Genomic DNA, 15,902 nt, shown 5'->3' with positions numbered 1-15,902 from the left:
GCGCCCGGCTCCGGCGCGGGCAGGGTTGGCCGCTCCGGGGTTGTTGGCGGCGGCGGCGGGGTCGACGGGTTCGTCGTCGTCGGCGGCGGGGGGTTCGTCGACGGCGGCGGCCCCGTGGCGGTAGGCTGGGTGGCCCAGCGCGACGCACCGAGGCCTCTGGTGACGCCCGCAACGAAGGCGGGATTCGTCACGATTGTTGGGGCTCCCTCGAAGAGAATCGGGCGCGAGGGAGCCGGGACCGGAGTCGTGTTGTTTTTGTCGTCCTCGGACTGAGGACGGGAGGCCGGCGACGGCGACGTTGATGACGCGGAAGCCGGAGACGCGGAAGCAGACGACGTTGGCGACGCTGCTGGAGTGGATGTTGGCGACGTCGCGGTGGTTGGCGTTGGCGACGTCGTGGTTGCGGGCGGGTTGGCCCAGCGCGAGGCACTGAGGCCTCTGCTGATGCCCGGAACGAACGCGGGATTCGTTACGATCGTTGGGGCTCCCTCGAAGAGAATGGTGCGCGGGGGAGCCGGGACCGAGTTCGTGTCGTTTTCGTCATCCTTGGACTGACGAGTGGATGTGGGCGACGCTTCTGTAGTTGTTTTTTGCGACGCTGTTGGAGTTGTTTTTTGCGACGCTGTTTGAGTGGATGTTGGCGACGCTGCCGAAATGGATGTTGGCGACGCTGCTGGAGTTGTTGCTTGCGACGCTTCTGGAGTTGATGCTGGCGACGCTGGTGAAGTTAATGCTGGCGACGCTGCTGGTGTTGTTTTTCGCGACGCTGCTGGACTTGTTGCTTGCGACGCTGCTGGAGTTGTTGCTTGCGACGCTTCTGGAGTCGATGCTGGCGACGCTGATGGAGTTGATGCTGGCGACGCTGCTGGTGTTGTTTTTCGCGACGCTGCTGGACTTGTTGCTTGCGACGCTGATGGAATGGTGATTGGCGACATCGCGGTGGTCGACGTTGTGGTGTCAGGCGTTGGCGATGACGCGGTTGCGGGCGGGTTGGCCCAGCGCGACGCGCTAAGGCCTCTGCTGACGCCCGGAACGAACGCGGGATTAGTCACGATCGTTGGAGCTCCCTCGAAGAGAATCGCGTGCCGAGGGGCGGGTGTTGGATTGGGCGCAGACGGAGACGCTGGCGTGGACGCAGGCGTGGGCGCATCTGTCTGGGTGCCGACACTTCGATATCGAGCCGGCTCGTCCAGGGTCAGACTGGCGAATTGGTCGACCTGGTTGATGATTGTAGAAGGAGACATTGTGATTGAGTGTTTGAATTGTTTTGAATTTTGATGAAGCGCCGTTGGAGATAGCCGTTTGTCAGCCAGCGTCGAGGATTCTGGTTGCGCACGAGAGATGCGAAGAGTGCCGGAAGCATGTGAAGGGGGAAGAGGGGGTTATTTATAGACGCAACGAGCGACGCCAGAGTAGACTGCCTAGAAGTTTCTTCTATGCAGTCTTCTGGTCACCAGATACTGGCGGTGACGGCATCATGCAGTTCAACAACAGAAGGGCTGAGTTGGGTGCAGACGCGTTGACGCAAGCATATGCAGGGGCGTACGCAGTGGCAGGACGCCGACCTTCTCCGTCTCTTGAAGTTGGCGCTTTCGAATCTCGGGTAATGATGCACGCAAGTGGCAATAGACTTGCGGAGCCTGCTGTCGTGAGCCGTCGCGTTCGAACGGGAGCTAGACGCGTTGGTCTAGTTGTGAGGCCTAGCCCCTCGGCCGGCGAGGCACAGGACCTGGCGTGAATAATTGCCCCATCGGTATGCGGTCCTAGCGCCGTGATGGGCTCGGGAGCATCATGGACCTCTGCGTTGTTGACAGGAAAGCGATTAAGAAAGCCAATTGAGTGGGCAGTAGTGCAGGTGAGTAGGTGAGTAGACGAGTTTCCCTTTTCGGACATCACTTACACGCGACCCAGGGGAATCCCCCGCACACACCTGCATGCTGCCGGCCAGAGTTGCTTCCGTCTTGCAGCAGGCGAGGCGTTCGGTCATATTCGCAAGAAGATTGCGTGTTCAGCCCTCCAAACTGAACTTGCATCGTTGCAGGTTGATCATGGGAACCATGCAAGAGCGGCTGCAGGCGAGAAATTTTAAACCTACTTCCCATAACGCAAGCATCTTGCAAATTCGGACCGTGACGCTGGCCATTGCGGAGCGCGCCGGCCTCCGAGATGCCAAGGGCGAGTTCCATCCCGCCTATGCCTCGCTGGGAGCCAAGAGGGGAACTTCATGGACGGTCGAAGGTTTGGAGCGGAGGAGTGAAATAGGTAGTCGGCTGCCTAGCGCCGTGGAAGTTCGAGATGGACGTAATGGCAGGTCGGCCATCGACGAAAATTGCTTGTTGAGAAGAGTGCAAATTCTGAGGGTTAGGACGTTCTCCCATGTGGTGGATGGTGTATCGAAACCCAGGCGCCCGGGTTATTGCTTCGCCTGGAACTTGTTCGTGCTCCTCGAAGTGCCTGGGCCTCCAACTGATGTTCATGTTTGACCCTGAAGCATGCATTCGAAAGGTATGTACACAAGCGTGCCAACCAGGGCAGCCCGGTCGCCTCATGCAGCCGTCACGGCGAGCTTTTCCTGCATCTCCTTCTTGATCCGCGTAATCGTGCCGGAGCCCCCGTACACCAGGCCAGTGTAGACCATGGCCACGCTGGCGCCGGCATTCAGCACCTTCAACGCTTGCTCACCATTGGTGATGCCGCCGGTCGCAAAGATGACCTTCTGCGGCGGGAAAGCGCCGTCGACCCCGGCAGCCTTGAGCGAGTAGCTGTCGAGCATCTTGCGGTACCTCGCAACCAGGCTCAGCGTCCGGTCAAACATGGCCGGCCCGGAGAAACCTCCCTCCTCGGCCAGCGCCCTCTGCTCCTTGCCCGTCAGCTTCACCCCCTGCGGCACCAACCCGGTCCGGCGCTTGGTCGTGTTGCCCACAATCACCCCATCTACGCCGCTCATCCACACCGCCTGCACGACGCCCTCTATCTGGGTATCATCATCCTCGTCCGGCGACACCTTGACCATGACTCTCGGCTTGACCTTCCGGTGTGTCCGCTTTGCCTCGTCCACGACAGCACCGAGCAGCCGCGCCAGCGGCTCCGCCGCCTGCAGATCCCTCAGCCCGGGCGTGTTGGGGCTGCTGACGTTCACCACCAGCACGTCCGCGTACGGCGCCAGCCTCTGCACGCAGTACACATGGTCCCTGATGACCGCCTGCATATCCCTCTCATTCGTGGCCTTGTTCTTGGCGATCTGCACGCACAGCAGCCGGCCGGGCTGCAGACTGCCCGTGGGGAGCGCGTCGCCGGCCTCGCCGTCCAGCATCTCGCGCTCGGTCAGGCCGAGCGTCCTAGCGAACCTGCGCAGCCGCTCGCGCAGCCGCGCCGCCATGGCGTCGGCGCCGCGCGAGTTGAGCCCGTACCGGTTGACCAGGCCGTCGACGGCGGGGATGCGGAACACGCGCGGCCGCGGGTTGCCCGCCTGCGGCAGCGGCGTGCAGCCGCCGACCTCGACGACGCCAGCGCCCAGTGCGAAGAGCGGGTCTGGGATCTCGGCGTCTTTGTCCAGGCCGGCGGAGATGCCGATCGGGTTGGCGAGGGGCACGCCAAAGACCGTGACTGCGAGCGGATTGGCGGCGGGAGATGAGGACGAGGAGGACGAGTTCTTCTTAGAATTGGGAGCGGGGTCCGAATTCAACGCGGACGGACGCTCGCGGGGGTGCAGGCCAAGCGAGTAGAGTGTTTTGAGGGCGGCGGTGCCGGCGTGGTGGGCGTCTTCGGCGTCGGGGAAGATAATGCGCAACAGTGGGGGCACGAGCCACCGGTGGAAGGAGGCGCGGGTGTCGGTGACATAATAGTAGGTTAGGCCAGCAGCAGCGGCTAGGGCGGTGGTGACGAGGATGTTTCGGGCTGTGGAGGCAGCTCGGCTGGAGAACGAGGAGGAGGTTGAGGTGGTCGAGGCCGCCCGTCGCGGGACGGGCTTGTTGAGTCTCGGTTGCGCACGAGAGAACGGTCGTAGGGCGGGCGCGAGGGAGCGCTGGGCTCGCAAATACGTGCCCGCCATTTTTGGGGACGAGGGCTGGGCGAACCAGCGCTCAATGGCTTGGAGAACGAGCGGCGGCCAGGGTCGGCTGGATGTTGGTGTTCGGGTTTGGAAATTCTGGAGCTCGGTCCCTTTCCTGCGTCAATTGCTCCCGCGCCGTGTCAGATTCGAGACCGTACTGTGGCGTCGGCCCCGCAGTGGAACGATTCAAGAACAAGACAGAGGCAGTGAGTGCTCTCTCGACCAAAAACAAACCTAACGCCAATTACCGCCAAAGTCTATCTCCAATGGATCCCCCAAGTCTATCGCAAGCTCTTCTTTAGGATATAATGAGCCGAACAAACACGCGTTCATCCATGCTCGTCCTCTAGGCGGCGACCTGGCCGATGGCTGGGGCTTCCTCCAGGGCCTTCGCCCGCGCGGCAGCAACACTCCGTTCGGCCAACCGGTTGAGGTAGCTGAGATATGTCTGCCACCCAACAGCGATGACGCCTCCGAAAACCGGCCGGTACTCCAGCGGGAGAAACGCGAAGCTGAAGGCAGTGACTGCTGGCCACAGCTTGCACGAATTGACGCAGCTGACGGGGACGGTCTTGACGATGCGCTCCCACGTCTCGGCCAGGGTCGCGCCCGACAGCAGCGCTTGCATCCCGAAGAAATATGTGTTGAAGACTGGTGTGAAGCAGATCTGGTTGACAATGACCTTGGTGGCCAACGACAGGAGGCGCGACGCGAAGTTGAAGCTGTTGGAGAGCCAGACGAACCTAGAAACACACACACCTCGTCGTCAGTGATCAAGAAGTCCCCCCGCGACAGCGCACGAGAACGAATACCCACCAGTGATAACTCGGAATCGACGATATTGAGCTGATCAACAACGAGCGCGCCGTCCGAATCGGGTCGTAGTCTCGCCCGCCTATGCTCTGCGCCGAGACTGCACCGGCCGTTAATACCTGGCCATCTGGCGCGAACCACTGCAGAATTGCAAACCACGGTGGAAGAGGGCCTGACGTACTGTCGGAGCACAGGTAGATGAACAACGAAGTGCAGACCTGCGTCGTGTATGGCCGCTTGCGCTGCGCCCGCGCGTACGCCTGGGCGGCCCTCGTCAGCGGGCCCAGCCGCTGCCAGAAGTTGAGCGTCGGCACGTTGTTAGGGGTCGGGATCTGCTCCTGCTGGAGCACGTCTTTGCTCGCCTTCGCCGGGTCCCTGTCGCTGTTGGTGGAATGTGCTCGGCGCTGGCGCAACTGCCGCAGGACGTCGATGTGGCGCCGGAGCAGCGTCCGGCACGTCCAACAGACCGACATCTTGCTCTCGCTGTGTGGTGTCTGGCAGACTAGTCGTTGAGGCGGTTGCGCACCGCTTTCATGGAATTCTCATGGGTTTTGATGTCGCAACTGCGGAGGCCGATGACTCGGCATTGCCAGCGCGCCGTTTCGGAACGGAGCCAACGGGGATCGGATTTACGCGGCTATTATTTTTTTGGAAGATGCTGACCAATGCCGATGCTCGGCGCTGCAACTCAGTTCCGAGTCCTTGGTAAAGTAATCCGTACACCCTCGAGGGTGGGGGCGCGTGGGGGTGCACAGTGCCTTTGGTTTGAGCCCGAGCCGTGGTTTTCCGCTGTGTCAGACAACCCCGACGGCATAATTCTTTTTGGTTGGGTTTGATTGCATCTGCTGCTGCATCGAAAGGTCCAGAGTAGCAAAACAACAGATTCATGATCAGGGACCCGACATCTACAGAAAGCATGATCTGACTTGCCATCATGACTTCCTCAAGTAACTATCAGATGCGCTCATGCCAATTTCGTGGCCACTGATACTATTCAAGACAGCCCTTTGCCTTTTTTTTTTCTTTTTTTTTTCTCTTTTCACTTTTTTTTTTTTTCCCTTTTTTCCTTTTTACGTTTTTTTCACCTGTTCGTTGTCCAGTTCCTCCCTAGACGCTTGCCTAAAATTATCCATTCACCAATCGATTGCTTGTTCTAGCACTATTAACACCAACTAGCAACATTGCTAGGAATAGTAAGCCCAAACTCGGCGAACGAGGTGATCAGGTTGACTATGGACAGGCGACAGAAAACTGTGGGCAAGCTTGTGAGACAAGCCGTGTCGAGGAAGCCAAGAGTCTCTTCCGCTTTGTATCACCAAGGGAATGGCGCGTGGACTTGGTCCTGCTGTGCTGGGACGGTGTTTCGAGGCTCCAGATAACATGTCGCGGCACCAAACATCAGGGCCATGAATTGCGGGAAACGCAGTTGCGATAGTTTCTGAATCCGTTGCATCTTAGATATACGTGGGTAGCGCTTGGCGTGAGGAGGGTCGTGACCAACTCATCCAAGGTCAATGAACTGTCCTTCGTTGACGTGGTTCATGGGGGGGGGTTCTAATTCTAGGGATTCAGGGGTTCAGGGGTTCAGGCTCCGGGGTTGCCCTGGTGAACGGGTTAGGGTGAACCTGGGGAAAGCTCTGCAATATCCCGGCCTCCGCGAGCTGGACATTTGTGCCCCGCATACAACACCTATCCAATCCGCGGTTACGCGAAACAAGCATTTCGGGAGAGCATCAAGACCCAACTCACATTCATCTGATGGGCGACATTTCGATCCGGGAATACATCCGCTGGCTCCCCGACGATGCCAGTGAGCCGACCTCCACCATCGTGCTGACCACACCGCAGCGCCGGTTTGTGGACATTCGCGTCTTAAAGCCACTGCCGTCGGATCCGGCATCCGGTCAGTGAGCCGTGGGCCCGCCTCGCGTTGCCCTCCCGCATCTCCTTTTTCTCAATGCTCATTCCGGCTGCCCAGCAGACCCCGTCATCCCTCCCTCACAACTGGACTGGGCCATCGCCGGCACCTCCACCTCATCCTCAAGCAACATCAACGGCGCATCCCATTCACAATGGCACCACTGGATCGACTCACGCACTGCCGACGCCGAATCGGTCGTCGACGAGGGCCACATGCTTGGCCACCCGTCCGACCCCGCCCTGACACTGGAGAAGGGCCGGATGGTGAACCCGACCACGGGCGTCGAGACCGATTACGAGGAGATGTGGCGCTCTGAGCCGGTGGAGACGGTGCCCTGCGCCGGCGGCGGTGCAGCTGAAGTCACCTGTCTCGCATTGCAGTGGCAGGGCCCGGAGGTCGGGTCCGGCGACGGCGGCAGCCCGGAAACGAGGCCTCGGAGGGGACTCGTGGTCCGGCTGGGCCAGTACTGCCAGGCGTTTGCGCGCGACGGCGATCACATTGCGCTCGAAAGACTGAAATGGGATTCTGACCAGCAGAGATGGGTGAGACAGGTGCGGCTCGGGGAGCAGGAGTTTCCGACCGATATGACCACGTATTTCGCGCACGAGGCCAGTGTCGGCGATGAGGTAACAATCGGTGGACGTGTGTGGAAAGTGGTCGAACGAGGTTAGCGTGTCTGCCCTGCTCTTCCTTCGACCTGCGGCATTCTTTTCCAGTCAGAAAGATGAAAAGCACCGAGATCCCCAAGTCCACCACCTAGGTCACTTCGCGCGGATTTGCGCTGGTTTGCAATAGGTATCCTAGCAACAGAAGTGACATCAAATCCAGGAGCTGGTGTGCGATTGTGTCAAGGATAAGGTTCCTAGTAGTTCCTGCACATGGCGAGCGAGAGTACTGTGACACTATGGAGTTGGCCAAATTCCTTCGCCTAGGTATTCATCCATCCAGCCGAGCTATCCGTGAAGTGACGTAAATTTCCATGCTGCCAGAGACGTACGAAGGTTCATTCTTGTGCAGTCTATCAAGCCATGCTTCCAAGTTTTACACGTCCAGTCACCCCAAGCCAGGCTCGAGGCACCAGATGGAAACACGGAGCACCGGGAGGAGGAGGGTGCCGGTGACGGAAAGGAGGCGGGCCCGATAGAATCGGGTTGTATTAAGGGAACCTGCAAGTTGTTCCTGCCGAGCAACGCGGCCCGGGGTGTTTCGATGTGGATTCCCGCAACTAGAGGACAGCTGTTTCCTCTTTTTCTCGCCCTTCACTTTTCTCCCCTTCCTTCTAGTTCATGTCTATTCTATTTGTTGGTTTGTGGTGTGAAGCGTTGGGTGGGCGGTGTTTGAGATCAGACATTGATTTATCAAAACAAGCTCATCTTGCAACGGTCAAGCTCACTGCGAGGTGCCTGATTTCTGGTTGCTGTAATCCGTATGAAGTCCATACTGTGAGTCGAGATGCCCCCTTAGACCTGCAGATGCGTTGCAGGGGTCAACAGCCAACCGCCGACGTTCCCTGCCCGCTCACGTCAGCAACCAGCTTCCTGAGACCCAGTCGCGGGTTGCTCGGCGCGCCATCTCGTCTTTGCATGTTCCCTTTGACAACGAGAGTCAAGTAGTTACAAGTCTTCAACCCGCCCGGAGGAGGGTTACAACGTGTCCACACGCAACGGTGTACATGATGGCTCGCTCCGCGCTGCCCGTCTTCCCGCTCGTCGTCTTCGGCGTCCTGGAGCCTGCTCTGCTGTGAGTTTCCTGACCCCCAACAACGCGCTTGCCCAACCGTAACGCCATTTCAGCATCTGGGCATACCTTGCCGGCATGCGGGACCCCCACAGCTACTTCGCTGCGCAGATCCCTGGTGCCAGCGTGTCCACGACCGACTTCTCGCCGCAGGCGCTGGGCGTCACGCTGCAGCTGCTCAACGTGCTGCTGCTGCTCGCTCCGGTGGCTGTCGTGTGCAGCTTCTCGCGCGATCCCGCGACCGTCAAGGGCTATCTCTTTGCGGTAGCCCTCGCCGATTACGGGCATGTCTACGCGACCTACCGTGCCCTTGGAGTTGACGCGTTTCTAGAACCGTCCCAGTGGAACGATATGGTTTGGGGCGCTGTGGCGGCCAGCGGGGTGCTGAATGTCTTGCGCTGGTTGACGCTGTTGGGCGTGTTTGGACCGGTCACGGTGCGTGCCGCAGGGGAGGGCAAGCCAAAGCGGAACTAAGGGTGAAGGCGGTGGTGTCTGAACGCCGTCTTCTCTAAGCTGATCTTGGTTGCACATTGTCGAAAAATGTACTGTAGGGGAACCTTTGTCGAGGAACCACAGTTCGACGGAACAGGCCGTTGGCCCGACGGCGGTGTGTGACCGTGGCCAGCATCTCAGTTGGAACGTTCAGGAGGACCTCAAGTGGCCTGTTGCCCTGCGACGCCATTTGCAATCCCCCAACCCCCCACCACCGGTAGACTCAACTTCCAAGGCGCTACAGGTCTGCTTAGCTGACTGTGATATGCTATTCGCGACAAATTGTTGCGGGCTCGACCACGGGGGAGCCAGAAAACGGTTGTCGCTCGGACAGAACTCCCTGATCCTGGCGACGTTTGAGGAAAGAAATCGCCAGAGTGCTGGCGTTCCGTGGGAGGGAGTCACGAAGTTCGGAACTCGGAACGGCGCCGTCGTGGTGGTTGGCGATCGGCGATCGTGCACCAAAAAGGGAAGAGGATGCCGTTTAACGTGCGGAGACTCGGATGTCGAAATTACCCGGGTACAGTCATGTCCCGTGTCGCGTCTCCTCTACTGCACAGTAAGGGCATTCTACGTCCACGTGTAGGGAGGGCACTTATCACGGTCCATCGTGCGGTTCCGCGCTGCTCACTAAGTGAACTGTCGCATTCTTCCTGAAAAATTGTTCCTGCTTCTTCTTACTGTCAGAATTGTCACTCGAAGCGGAAAAGCGGCAGGCCCAATTGGCACTGCAGGTTGTTGAGAGGCACAGTGCACAATCACGGACATGGGGCATTCTAGGGCACTCGCACTGAGCTTGGGGAGCTCACCAACCTATGTACCATTAGTGTATACCCGATTTCTACACTAGTGTAGTGTACCACTTGGCTTCATGATTCCCATTAACTAACAGGAGAGTGTCGGTTCTAGCTTGCTGTTGAAGACCACGATCTTTCTTCAGCCTTTTCGGTTTAGTTTCTCGGCCGTGTTGTGTAACCATGATCTTGCGCTTCGAGGTCGCAACCATTGTGGGGCGGGCGGATTCGGTTGAAAGGCACAGTGCATAGCACGGACATGGGTATTTCAAAGCACTCGCACTGGGCTCGGGGAGCTGAGAATCCATCCCCCGAACCGCCAACCTATACTACACGATACCAAAAAACACTCCATCGGATTTCTAACTCCACCACTTTTGCTTCAAGGCCCCGAAACGCAGCCTTGTGGGTCGCGTGCTTATCGCCAAGCGTCCTTGTCCCAATCGCAAGCCCGGAAGTGGGGCATTCACTGTGCGACCTGTCGTCATATACGCAGGCCAATATTTCGAGGCTTCTCTTGCTTTCTCTGGCGGGCTGGACACCGCAAACCCCTGGACCGGATCCGATATCAGGCCTTTGCCCACGCTTCGCTCTGTAAATCGACGCCGCTACAGGGTCGTCCACAATGTCTTGGGAGTTGAACCGCCGGCGCTGGCTCCGGGCGATCAACAGCAGATACATCTATGGCCGAATTGTGAGTTTGCCCCTTCCAGCGCTTTGCCACCATATCCAAAACATCCAACTTTTCATCTGAATCCCGAGACCTGCATCACTGCTCGCTACCCTGTACTATTCTTGAGAACCTCACATGGCTTGGGATGCTGCTAAGTCGAAGCCTCATCTTCTAGCCGCTGCTGCATGCGATCATCTTCTTCATCGAGATGGCTCTCCTCGCCCGGCTGACCAGTCGGTTCAACGCGTACTTCGATGAACGACCTCGTGCGTCCCCACCCCCCGCCCGCTTCCCTTAGACCACCGGCTGCCGATATGCTGACGGCGATATTCGACAGTACTTACCACGATGGTCACAAACTCGATCCTCGGCGGCGTCGCCGACACGGTCGCGCAGACCATCACAGCGATCCGGCAGCGGGCGCTTCGGAAACACCCTAACGGCAAGCTCGACCCGCGCGAAGACGCGCTCGCCATCGAGATCCACGAGCTGGACCGCAAGAACCCGTTCAGCAACCGCGAGCTGATCCCGGAATCCAAGGCACTGCCGCCGCCCTTCGACTTCGAGCGGCTGACGCGCTTCATGGCCTACGGCTTCTGCATGGCGCCGATCCAGTTCCGCTGGTTCAAGTTCCTGGAGCGGTCCTTCCCCATCACCAAGTCGGCCGCCTTACTGCCGGCCATCAAGCGCGTGGCCTTTGACCAGCTCATCTTCGCGCCGTTCGGCGTCGCCTGCTTCTTCACGGCCATGACGATCGCCGAGGGCGGCGGGCGCCGCGCCGTCTACCACAAGCTGCGCGACATGTACGTGCCGACGCTCAAGGCCAACTACGTGCTCTGGCCGGCGGTGCAGATCGTCAATTTCCGGCTTATGCCCGTGCAGTTTCAGCTGGTGAGTCACCCTACCTCTCCTTCGAGTGTGGTGTCTTCGTGAAATGAAGCTGTGCTGATGAGGATGTATGATTGCAGCCCTTTGTCTCGACGGTTGGCATCGCCTGGACCGCTTACTTGTCACTGACGAATGCTGCTGGCGACGTCGAAGAGAGCCGCTATATCACCAGCCGGTCTGATATCCGACTCCCTTAAGTCGTCTGCTGGTCGTTTTTTTTGCGGCGAAGGAAGAGCGGCTTGGACAAGGATTTGCTGTTAAACGGGCGGCGTAAGCCGAAGTGTTCGATATACAAGATGGGCGCATCCGGGGTTGCATCTCGGCCTTCCTTATTCCTCAGGGCTTAAACATTGTATTAGCAGGTGGCATGGGAAACCGTGGGTGGTCTGGATTCTGGTGATCATTAGTCACCGAGGCGTACGGAGTTGGGGAGCGGATTCTTTGTAGTATTGTCGTAGGAAGGTAGCGCTGTTACATGATGCCAGGCCTCTCCCGGTCTTTCTTGGTCTCGTTGTCTCAATGGAACCATTTGCCCAGCTCGGAGGCGTCGGACCCGCTTGAGCTGGGGAGGCCATAGCTCCCACTTGACACTGCGACTTTCACGGTGCCGGATATCCTGCTTGACCCCCACTAAGCACAAAACAGCCCGGACGCCATGAACACATTAGGGCTGGCAATGGGATACTTCAGTCCAGCCTCCTAGAATTATACAGTGGTGGAAAGGAGACCAAGGAATCGCCCAGCCTAGGCTGGCAGTCACCCAAACCAGCTGTGTGTTACGGGCAGCATGGGTTCCGAGGTGGTCGAGAACCTACTGCGTGTTTAAACCATCTCGTCTCAAAACAATGTGGATGACGATGTGATGCATGCATATCAGCTGAGAAGATGGAACCAACTCGCTCGGTGGTCCGATCTTCGCATTGCTTAGATGCTGTGTGACAACGAAAGACAAGAACCAGGGCCTGCCAACCATGAATGGGCAGACGTCACAGCTTCCTGCATGGTGGCTGACCCCACCAACTTTTTATTACCCCTCTACCCCTCCATCCCACACCAGGTCTGGGCAGCTCCGTCGCCAGATCCGTCCTGCGTCTTTTTTACCTGCCGTCCAACACCTGCGAACGATCCCGCTGACTTTCGCCCATATTTTCCGACCAAGAACTCCGTTTCTACACCAATTGCTTCGGAGAATCATCAGGATGTCTCTGGCCAACAAGCTCTCTATCGAGGACGTCGACCTCATGGACAAGCGTGTCCTGATTCGCGTATGTCGGACCTCCGGGCCTGTCGCTTCGTGGTGGGAGCAGGGTATCCCAGAAACTAATATGAACGCTATCCCAGGTCGACTTCAATGTGCCGCTCGACGCCGACAAGAAGGTCACCAACCCCCAGCGGATCGTCGGCGCCGTTCCCACCATCAAGTACGCCATCGACCATGGCGCCAAGGCCGTTGTGCTGATGTCCCACCTGGGCCGCCCCGACGGCAAGGTGAACCCCAAGTACTCGCTGAAGCCCGTCGTGCCCGAGCTCGAGAAGCTGCTGGGCAAGAGCGTGACCTTCGCGCCGGACTGCGTCGGCCCCGAGGTTGAGGAGATCGTCAACAAGGCCAACAACGGCGAGGTCGTGCTGCTTGAGAACCTGCGCTTCCACGTCGAGGAGGAGGGCAAGGGCACCGATGCCGACGGGAACAAGATCAAGGCGGACAAGGCCCAGGTGGAGGAGTTCCGCAAGGGGCTGACCAAGCTCGGCGATATCTACATCAGTCCGTTCACTCCCTAGTACCGCGCAGTAGACCCCGATGTGTCACTCAAACCCATGCTGACGCTCCCTCCCAGACGACGCCTTCGGCACGGCGCACCGCGCGCACTCCTCCATGGTCGGCGTCGACCTCCCGCAGAAGGCGGCCGGCTTCCTGATGAAGAAGGAGCTCGACTACTTCGCGCAGGCGCTCGAGTCGCCCAAGCGGCCGTTCCTGGCCATCCTGGGTGGCGCCAAGGTGTCGGACAAGATCCAGCTGATCGACAACCTGCTGGACAAGGTCGACACGCTGGTCATCTGCGGCGGCATGGCCTTCACGTTCAAGAAGACGCTGTACAACGTGCCGATCGGCACGTCGCTCTTCGACGAGGCCGGCTCCAAGACGGTGGGCGACCTGATGAAGAAGGCCGAGAAGAACGGCGTCAAGGTGGTGCTGCCGGTCGACTACATCACGGCGGACAAGTTCGACAAGGACGCCAACACGGGCACGGCCACCGACGCCGAGGGCATCCCCGACGGCTGGATGGGCCTGGACTGCGGCGCCGAGTCGGTCAAGCTGTACAAGGCCGCCATCGACGAGGCGCAGACCATCCTGTGGAACGGCCCGGCCGGCGTGTTCGAGTTCGACAAGTTCGCCTCGGGCACCAAGGCCACGCTGGATGCCGCCGTCGCCGCCGCGCAGAGCGGCAAGATCGTCATCATCGGCGGCGGCGACACGGCCACCGTGGCGGCCAAGTATGGCGTCGAGGACAAGCTTAGCCACGTGTCGACCGGCGGCGGTGCCAGCTTGGAGCTGCTCGAGGGCAAGGCGCTGCCGGGTGTTGTCGCGCTGAGCGAGCGCAAGTAGGTACGAGCCCAGAGAGGGGAAGTCAATAGGGCAGTCATAGTAATGGACTTAGGAGGAGGTCGATGCTTTGAATGAGCCTGATCTGCGGTGATTAGTCAAGCAATAGACATGTTTCTCTTATTTGCAATAGTTGGGAGCATTGGCAGATGGGTGCTTGCTAAGGATGCATGCACACTTCCAACCTTCATGCCTGGGTGGCGTGGATATTATCCCATTCCGACTGCAGACAAAACCTCTGTGCCATCCCGTCCGCGATGAAGCGCAGTTGCCCTTAAGCAGGCCGCCATAGCCCTTCCAGACCCAACTGTGCGGCTACCCGTATGCCAACGTGCCAGCAGCAGTTCAACTGCTCCGGGCTCAGGTGTCCGATATCCACCGCTCAGGTGTTGCCGTAAAGTTCAGTTCCACCCCTCTATTGTCTACGCACGGTATCGCCCAATCACCGCTTCTTGGATGCCTCGACCTTCTTCAGCTCCTCCCTGTCGCGCTGGTCAGCATTCCCGCCCCGATCCCGATGCAAGTGCCTGAAAGTAGGTAGGGTGAGCGGGCGGGCGGCCTGGACACGTACTTGAGCTGCGTTGAGAAGTCATCGGTCGTGTCGTCGTCGTCCCACGACTCCTCCCACAGGTGCTGTGTCCCCTCGCCGCCGCCGCCGCCGTTCGCGGCCTCTGTGTCTTCGGCCTCCCAGTCTGTCCGTGCCACCACTGGTCATCAGCAAATGCCCAAGCTGTGTGATAATGGATAACGCATTGTTTTCTTTTCTGACGCACCGTCAACCGGGAAATCCTCGAACTCGTCGTCCTCCTCCAGCGCGGCCGGCTTCTGCTCTGCTGTGGCCTGCGGCTGGTCCGGCTTGTTCTCCGTGGTGGCGGTCTTGTGGTCGTCCTTTTTGGAGGTGGTTTGTGAGGAGGCCATCGTGGGCAGGCTGGTTTGTGTTGAGATGTGTGTGGAGTGTGTTGCGAGCTGGGAGGGCGATTCGCCAAGCTCGAAGTCAGGAGGCAAGGTTGTGGAAGGCGCCCAACTGCTGCGTCAGAAGGATCAGCTGAGCCTTTTGCTGGTCAGCGGCGGTCTTTGGGCGCAGAAATTGGCGATCGATGTCCACTGCGCTTGAGTTTTGTGAGAGCCGGCGGCGACTGAAAATGATGCGGATCAATGTGTCTGGGTCTGCGTCTTTCTTTCTCTGGGTGCCCACACAAGGTGCACAAGGTGGAAGGCAGCTGTTGACGACGGCATCATCCGCGCAGGTGTGAGGGTCGCGGGGCCATTCGGCGCACGGACCAAATCAATCAATACCCCGTAATCTTACGTGTATTCCGCACAAGCAAGCCGTCTCCGATCCACACTGATTCTGTAACCAGATGAGTTTGGCGGCTTAGAAAACAGATGGTGTGATGGATGATGTTCGCATACTCCCGCAGCACCAATTTCATGCCCTTGCGTAGGTATGTTGGTATGTCCTCCCGACTGCGGATAGCCTTTTGTCTTCTAGCCTGACCAGGACGACCAAGCGGAATAACGTTATGCACATAGGGCAGCGAGTGAAAACCTGCACTGGGTCTAACCTGCCAAGTCTGGTATGCACCAGCACATCCAGCGTACTGTCGTGTACGAAGCACTAGGGGCAGAGCTAAAGCGCTCTGAGCACGGATCGGTCTTCCGTATCTGTATTTGACGGCATGACCATCCCCGGGACGTCAGCCAGAGGGTGCAAGCATCTCTGGATCTCGTTGTTATCTCCATTATTGGTCGTTATCTCCGTTCTTGGAGGGGCAGGTCTGGAATCTCGTTTTTTTGGCGGGGTGAGCCTGGCCCATTGGTTGCCTGCGCCTCAGCCCGGAGCCCGCAGCAAGGCCGTGGACAAGGGTTCGGGTCCTTCGCGGGCGCATTCCTAGGCTCCGACGACCCGGTTTGTGAGTTGTTGCGGGCCT

General features: G+C 58.9%; 8 protein-coding genes across 8 annotated transcripts; 5 read left to right on the top strand and 3 right to left on the bottom strand.

Moving 5' to 3' along the window:
- Positions 1–314: 314 nt before the first annotated feature.
- On the top strand, positions 315–1,021 carry THITE_2170251 (uncharacterized protein). The gene has a single exon (XM_003652561.1). It carries the CDS (start codon positions 659–661, stop codon positions 923–925), a length of 267 nt encoding a protein of 88 aa, XP_003652609.1. The 5' UTR covers positions 315–658; the 3' UTR covers positions 926–1,021.
- A 1,493-nt stretch (positions 1,022–2,514) lies between these two features.
- THITE_2114255 (uncharacterized protein) lies at positions 2,515–4,437 on the bottom strand. The gene has a single exon (XM_003652560.1). The coding sequence runs from the start codon at positions 4,049–4,051 to the stop codon at positions 2,546–2,548; it is 1,506 nt and encodes a 501-aa protein (XP_003652608.1). The 5' UTR covers positions 4,052–4,437; the 3' UTR covers positions 2,515–2,545.
- THITE_2043359 (uncharacterized protein) lies at positions 4,398–5,337 on the bottom strand (the record flags this gene model as incomplete). Its single annotated transcript, XM_003652559.1, has 3 exons — positions 4,398–4,794; positions 4,868–4,964; positions 5,046–5,337. 3 exons carry the CDS (start codon positions 5,335–5,337, stop codon positions 4,398–4,400), a joined length of 786 nt encoding a protein of 261 aa, XP_003652607.1.
- A 1,285-nt stretch (positions 5,338–6,622) lies between these two features.
- On the top strand, positions 6,623–7,456 carry THITE_2045531 (uncharacterized protein; the record flags this gene model as incomplete). Its single annotated transcript, XM_003652558.1, has 3 exons — positions 6,623–6,767; positions 6,843–7,164; positions 7,204–7,456. The coding sequence occupies 3 exons, from the start codon at positions 6,623–6,625 to the stop codon at positions 7,454–7,456; spliced, it is 720 nt and encodes a 239-aa protein (XP_003652606.1).
- An 862-nt stretch (positions 7,457–8,318) lies between these two features.
- On the top strand, positions 8,319–9,357 carry THITE_2114249 (uncharacterized protein). The gene is made up of 2 exons (XM_003652557.1): positions 8,319–8,525; positions 8,579–9,357. Exons 1-2 carry the CDS (start codon positions 8,458–8,460, stop codon positions 8,994–8,996), a joined length of 486 nt encoding a protein of 161 aa, XP_003652605.1. The 5' UTR covers positions 8,319–8,457; the 3' UTR covers positions 8,997–9,357.
- A 763-nt stretch (positions 9,358–10,120) lies between these two features.
- Positions 10,121–11,671, top strand: THITE_2114244 (uncharacterized protein). Its single transcript, XM_003652556.1, has 4 exons — positions 10,121–10,502; positions 10,657–10,747; positions 10,819–11,372; positions 11,450–11,671. Exons 1-4 carry the CDS (start codon positions 10,434–10,436, stop codon positions 11,564–11,566), a joined length of 831 nt encoding a protein of 276 aa, XP_003652604.1. The 5' UTR covers positions 10,121–10,433; the 3' UTR covers positions 11,567–11,671.
- Positions 11,672–12,232: 561 nt separating this feature from the next.
- On the top strand, positions 12,233–14,247 carry THITE_2114239 (uncharacterized protein). Its single transcript, XM_003652555.1, has 4 exons — positions 12,233–12,634; positions 12,711–13,131; positions 13,205–13,974; positions 14,030–14,247. Exons 1-3 carry the CDS (start codon positions 12,569–12,571, stop codon positions 13,972–13,974), a joined length of 1,257 nt encoding a protein of 418 aa, XP_003652603.1. The 5' UTR covers positions 12,233–12,568; the 3' UTR covers positions 14,030–14,247.
- Positions 14,248–14,413: 166 nt separating this feature from the next.
- Positions 14,414–14,889, bottom strand: THITE_2143867 (uncharacterized protein; the record flags this gene model as incomplete). Its single annotated transcript, XM_003652554.1, has 3 exons — positions 14,414–14,453; positions 14,543–14,663; positions 14,745–14,889. 3 exons carry the CDS (start codon positions 14,887–14,889, stop codon positions 14,414–14,416), a joined length of 306 nt encoding a protein of 101 aa, XP_003652602.1.
- Between the last annotated feature and the right edge of the window lie 1,013 nt (positions 14,890–15,902).

This window comes from Thermothielavioides terrestris, chromosome 2 (assembly GCF_000226115.1).
Source record: "Thermothielavioides terrestris NRRL 8126 chromosome 2, complete sequence".
NCBI lineage: Eukaryota > Fungi > Ascomycota > Sordariomycetes > Sordariales > Chaetomiaceae > Thermothielavioides > Thermothielavioides terrestris.
The sequence above is the reverse complement of the archived record's forward strand: the minus strand, read 5'-3'. Positions and strand labels throughout refer to the sequence as shown.

Coding starts and splice junctions, on each gene's coding strand:
- THITE_2114244 (XM_003652556.1), top strand. CDS start 10,434: ATGTCTTGGGAGTTGAACCGCCGGCGCTGGCTCCGGGCGATCAACAGC. Junction 10,503..10,656: donor GATACATCTATGGCCGAATT/GTGAGTTTGCCC, acceptor CTCATCTTCTAG/CCGCTGCTGCATGCGATCAT. Junction 11,373..11,449: donor TGCCCGTGCAGTTTCAGCTG/GTGAGTCACCCT, acceptor GTATGATTGCAG/CCCTTTGTCTCGACGGTTGG.
- THITE_2114239 (XM_003652555.1), top strand. CDS start 12,569: ATGTCTCTGGCCAACAAGCTCTCTATCGAGGACGTCGACCTCATGGAC. Junction 12,635..12,710: donor ACAAGCGTGTCCTGATTCGC/GTATGTCGGACC, acceptor ACGCTATCCCAG/GTCGACTTCAATGTGCCGCT. Junction 13,132..13,204: donor GCTCGGCGATATCTACATCA/GTCCGTTCACTC, acceptor GCTCCCTCCCAG/ACGACGCCTTCGGCACGGCG.
- THITE_2114249 (XM_003652557.1), top strand. CDS start 8,458: ATGATGGCTCGCTCCGCGCTGCCCGTCTTCCCGCTCGTCGTCTTCGGC. Junction 8,526..8,578: donor GTCCTGGAGCCTGCTCTGCT/GTGAGTTTCCTG, acceptor ACGCCATTTCAG/CATCTGGGCATACCTTGCCG.
- THITE_2170251 (XM_003652561.1), top strand. CDS start 659: ATGTTGGCGACGCTGCTGGAGTTGTTGCTTGCGACGCTTCTGGAGTTG.
- THITE_2114255 (XM_003652560.1), bottom strand. CDS start 4,051: ATGGCGGGCACGTATTTGCGAGCCCAGCGCTCCCTCGCGCCCGCCCTA.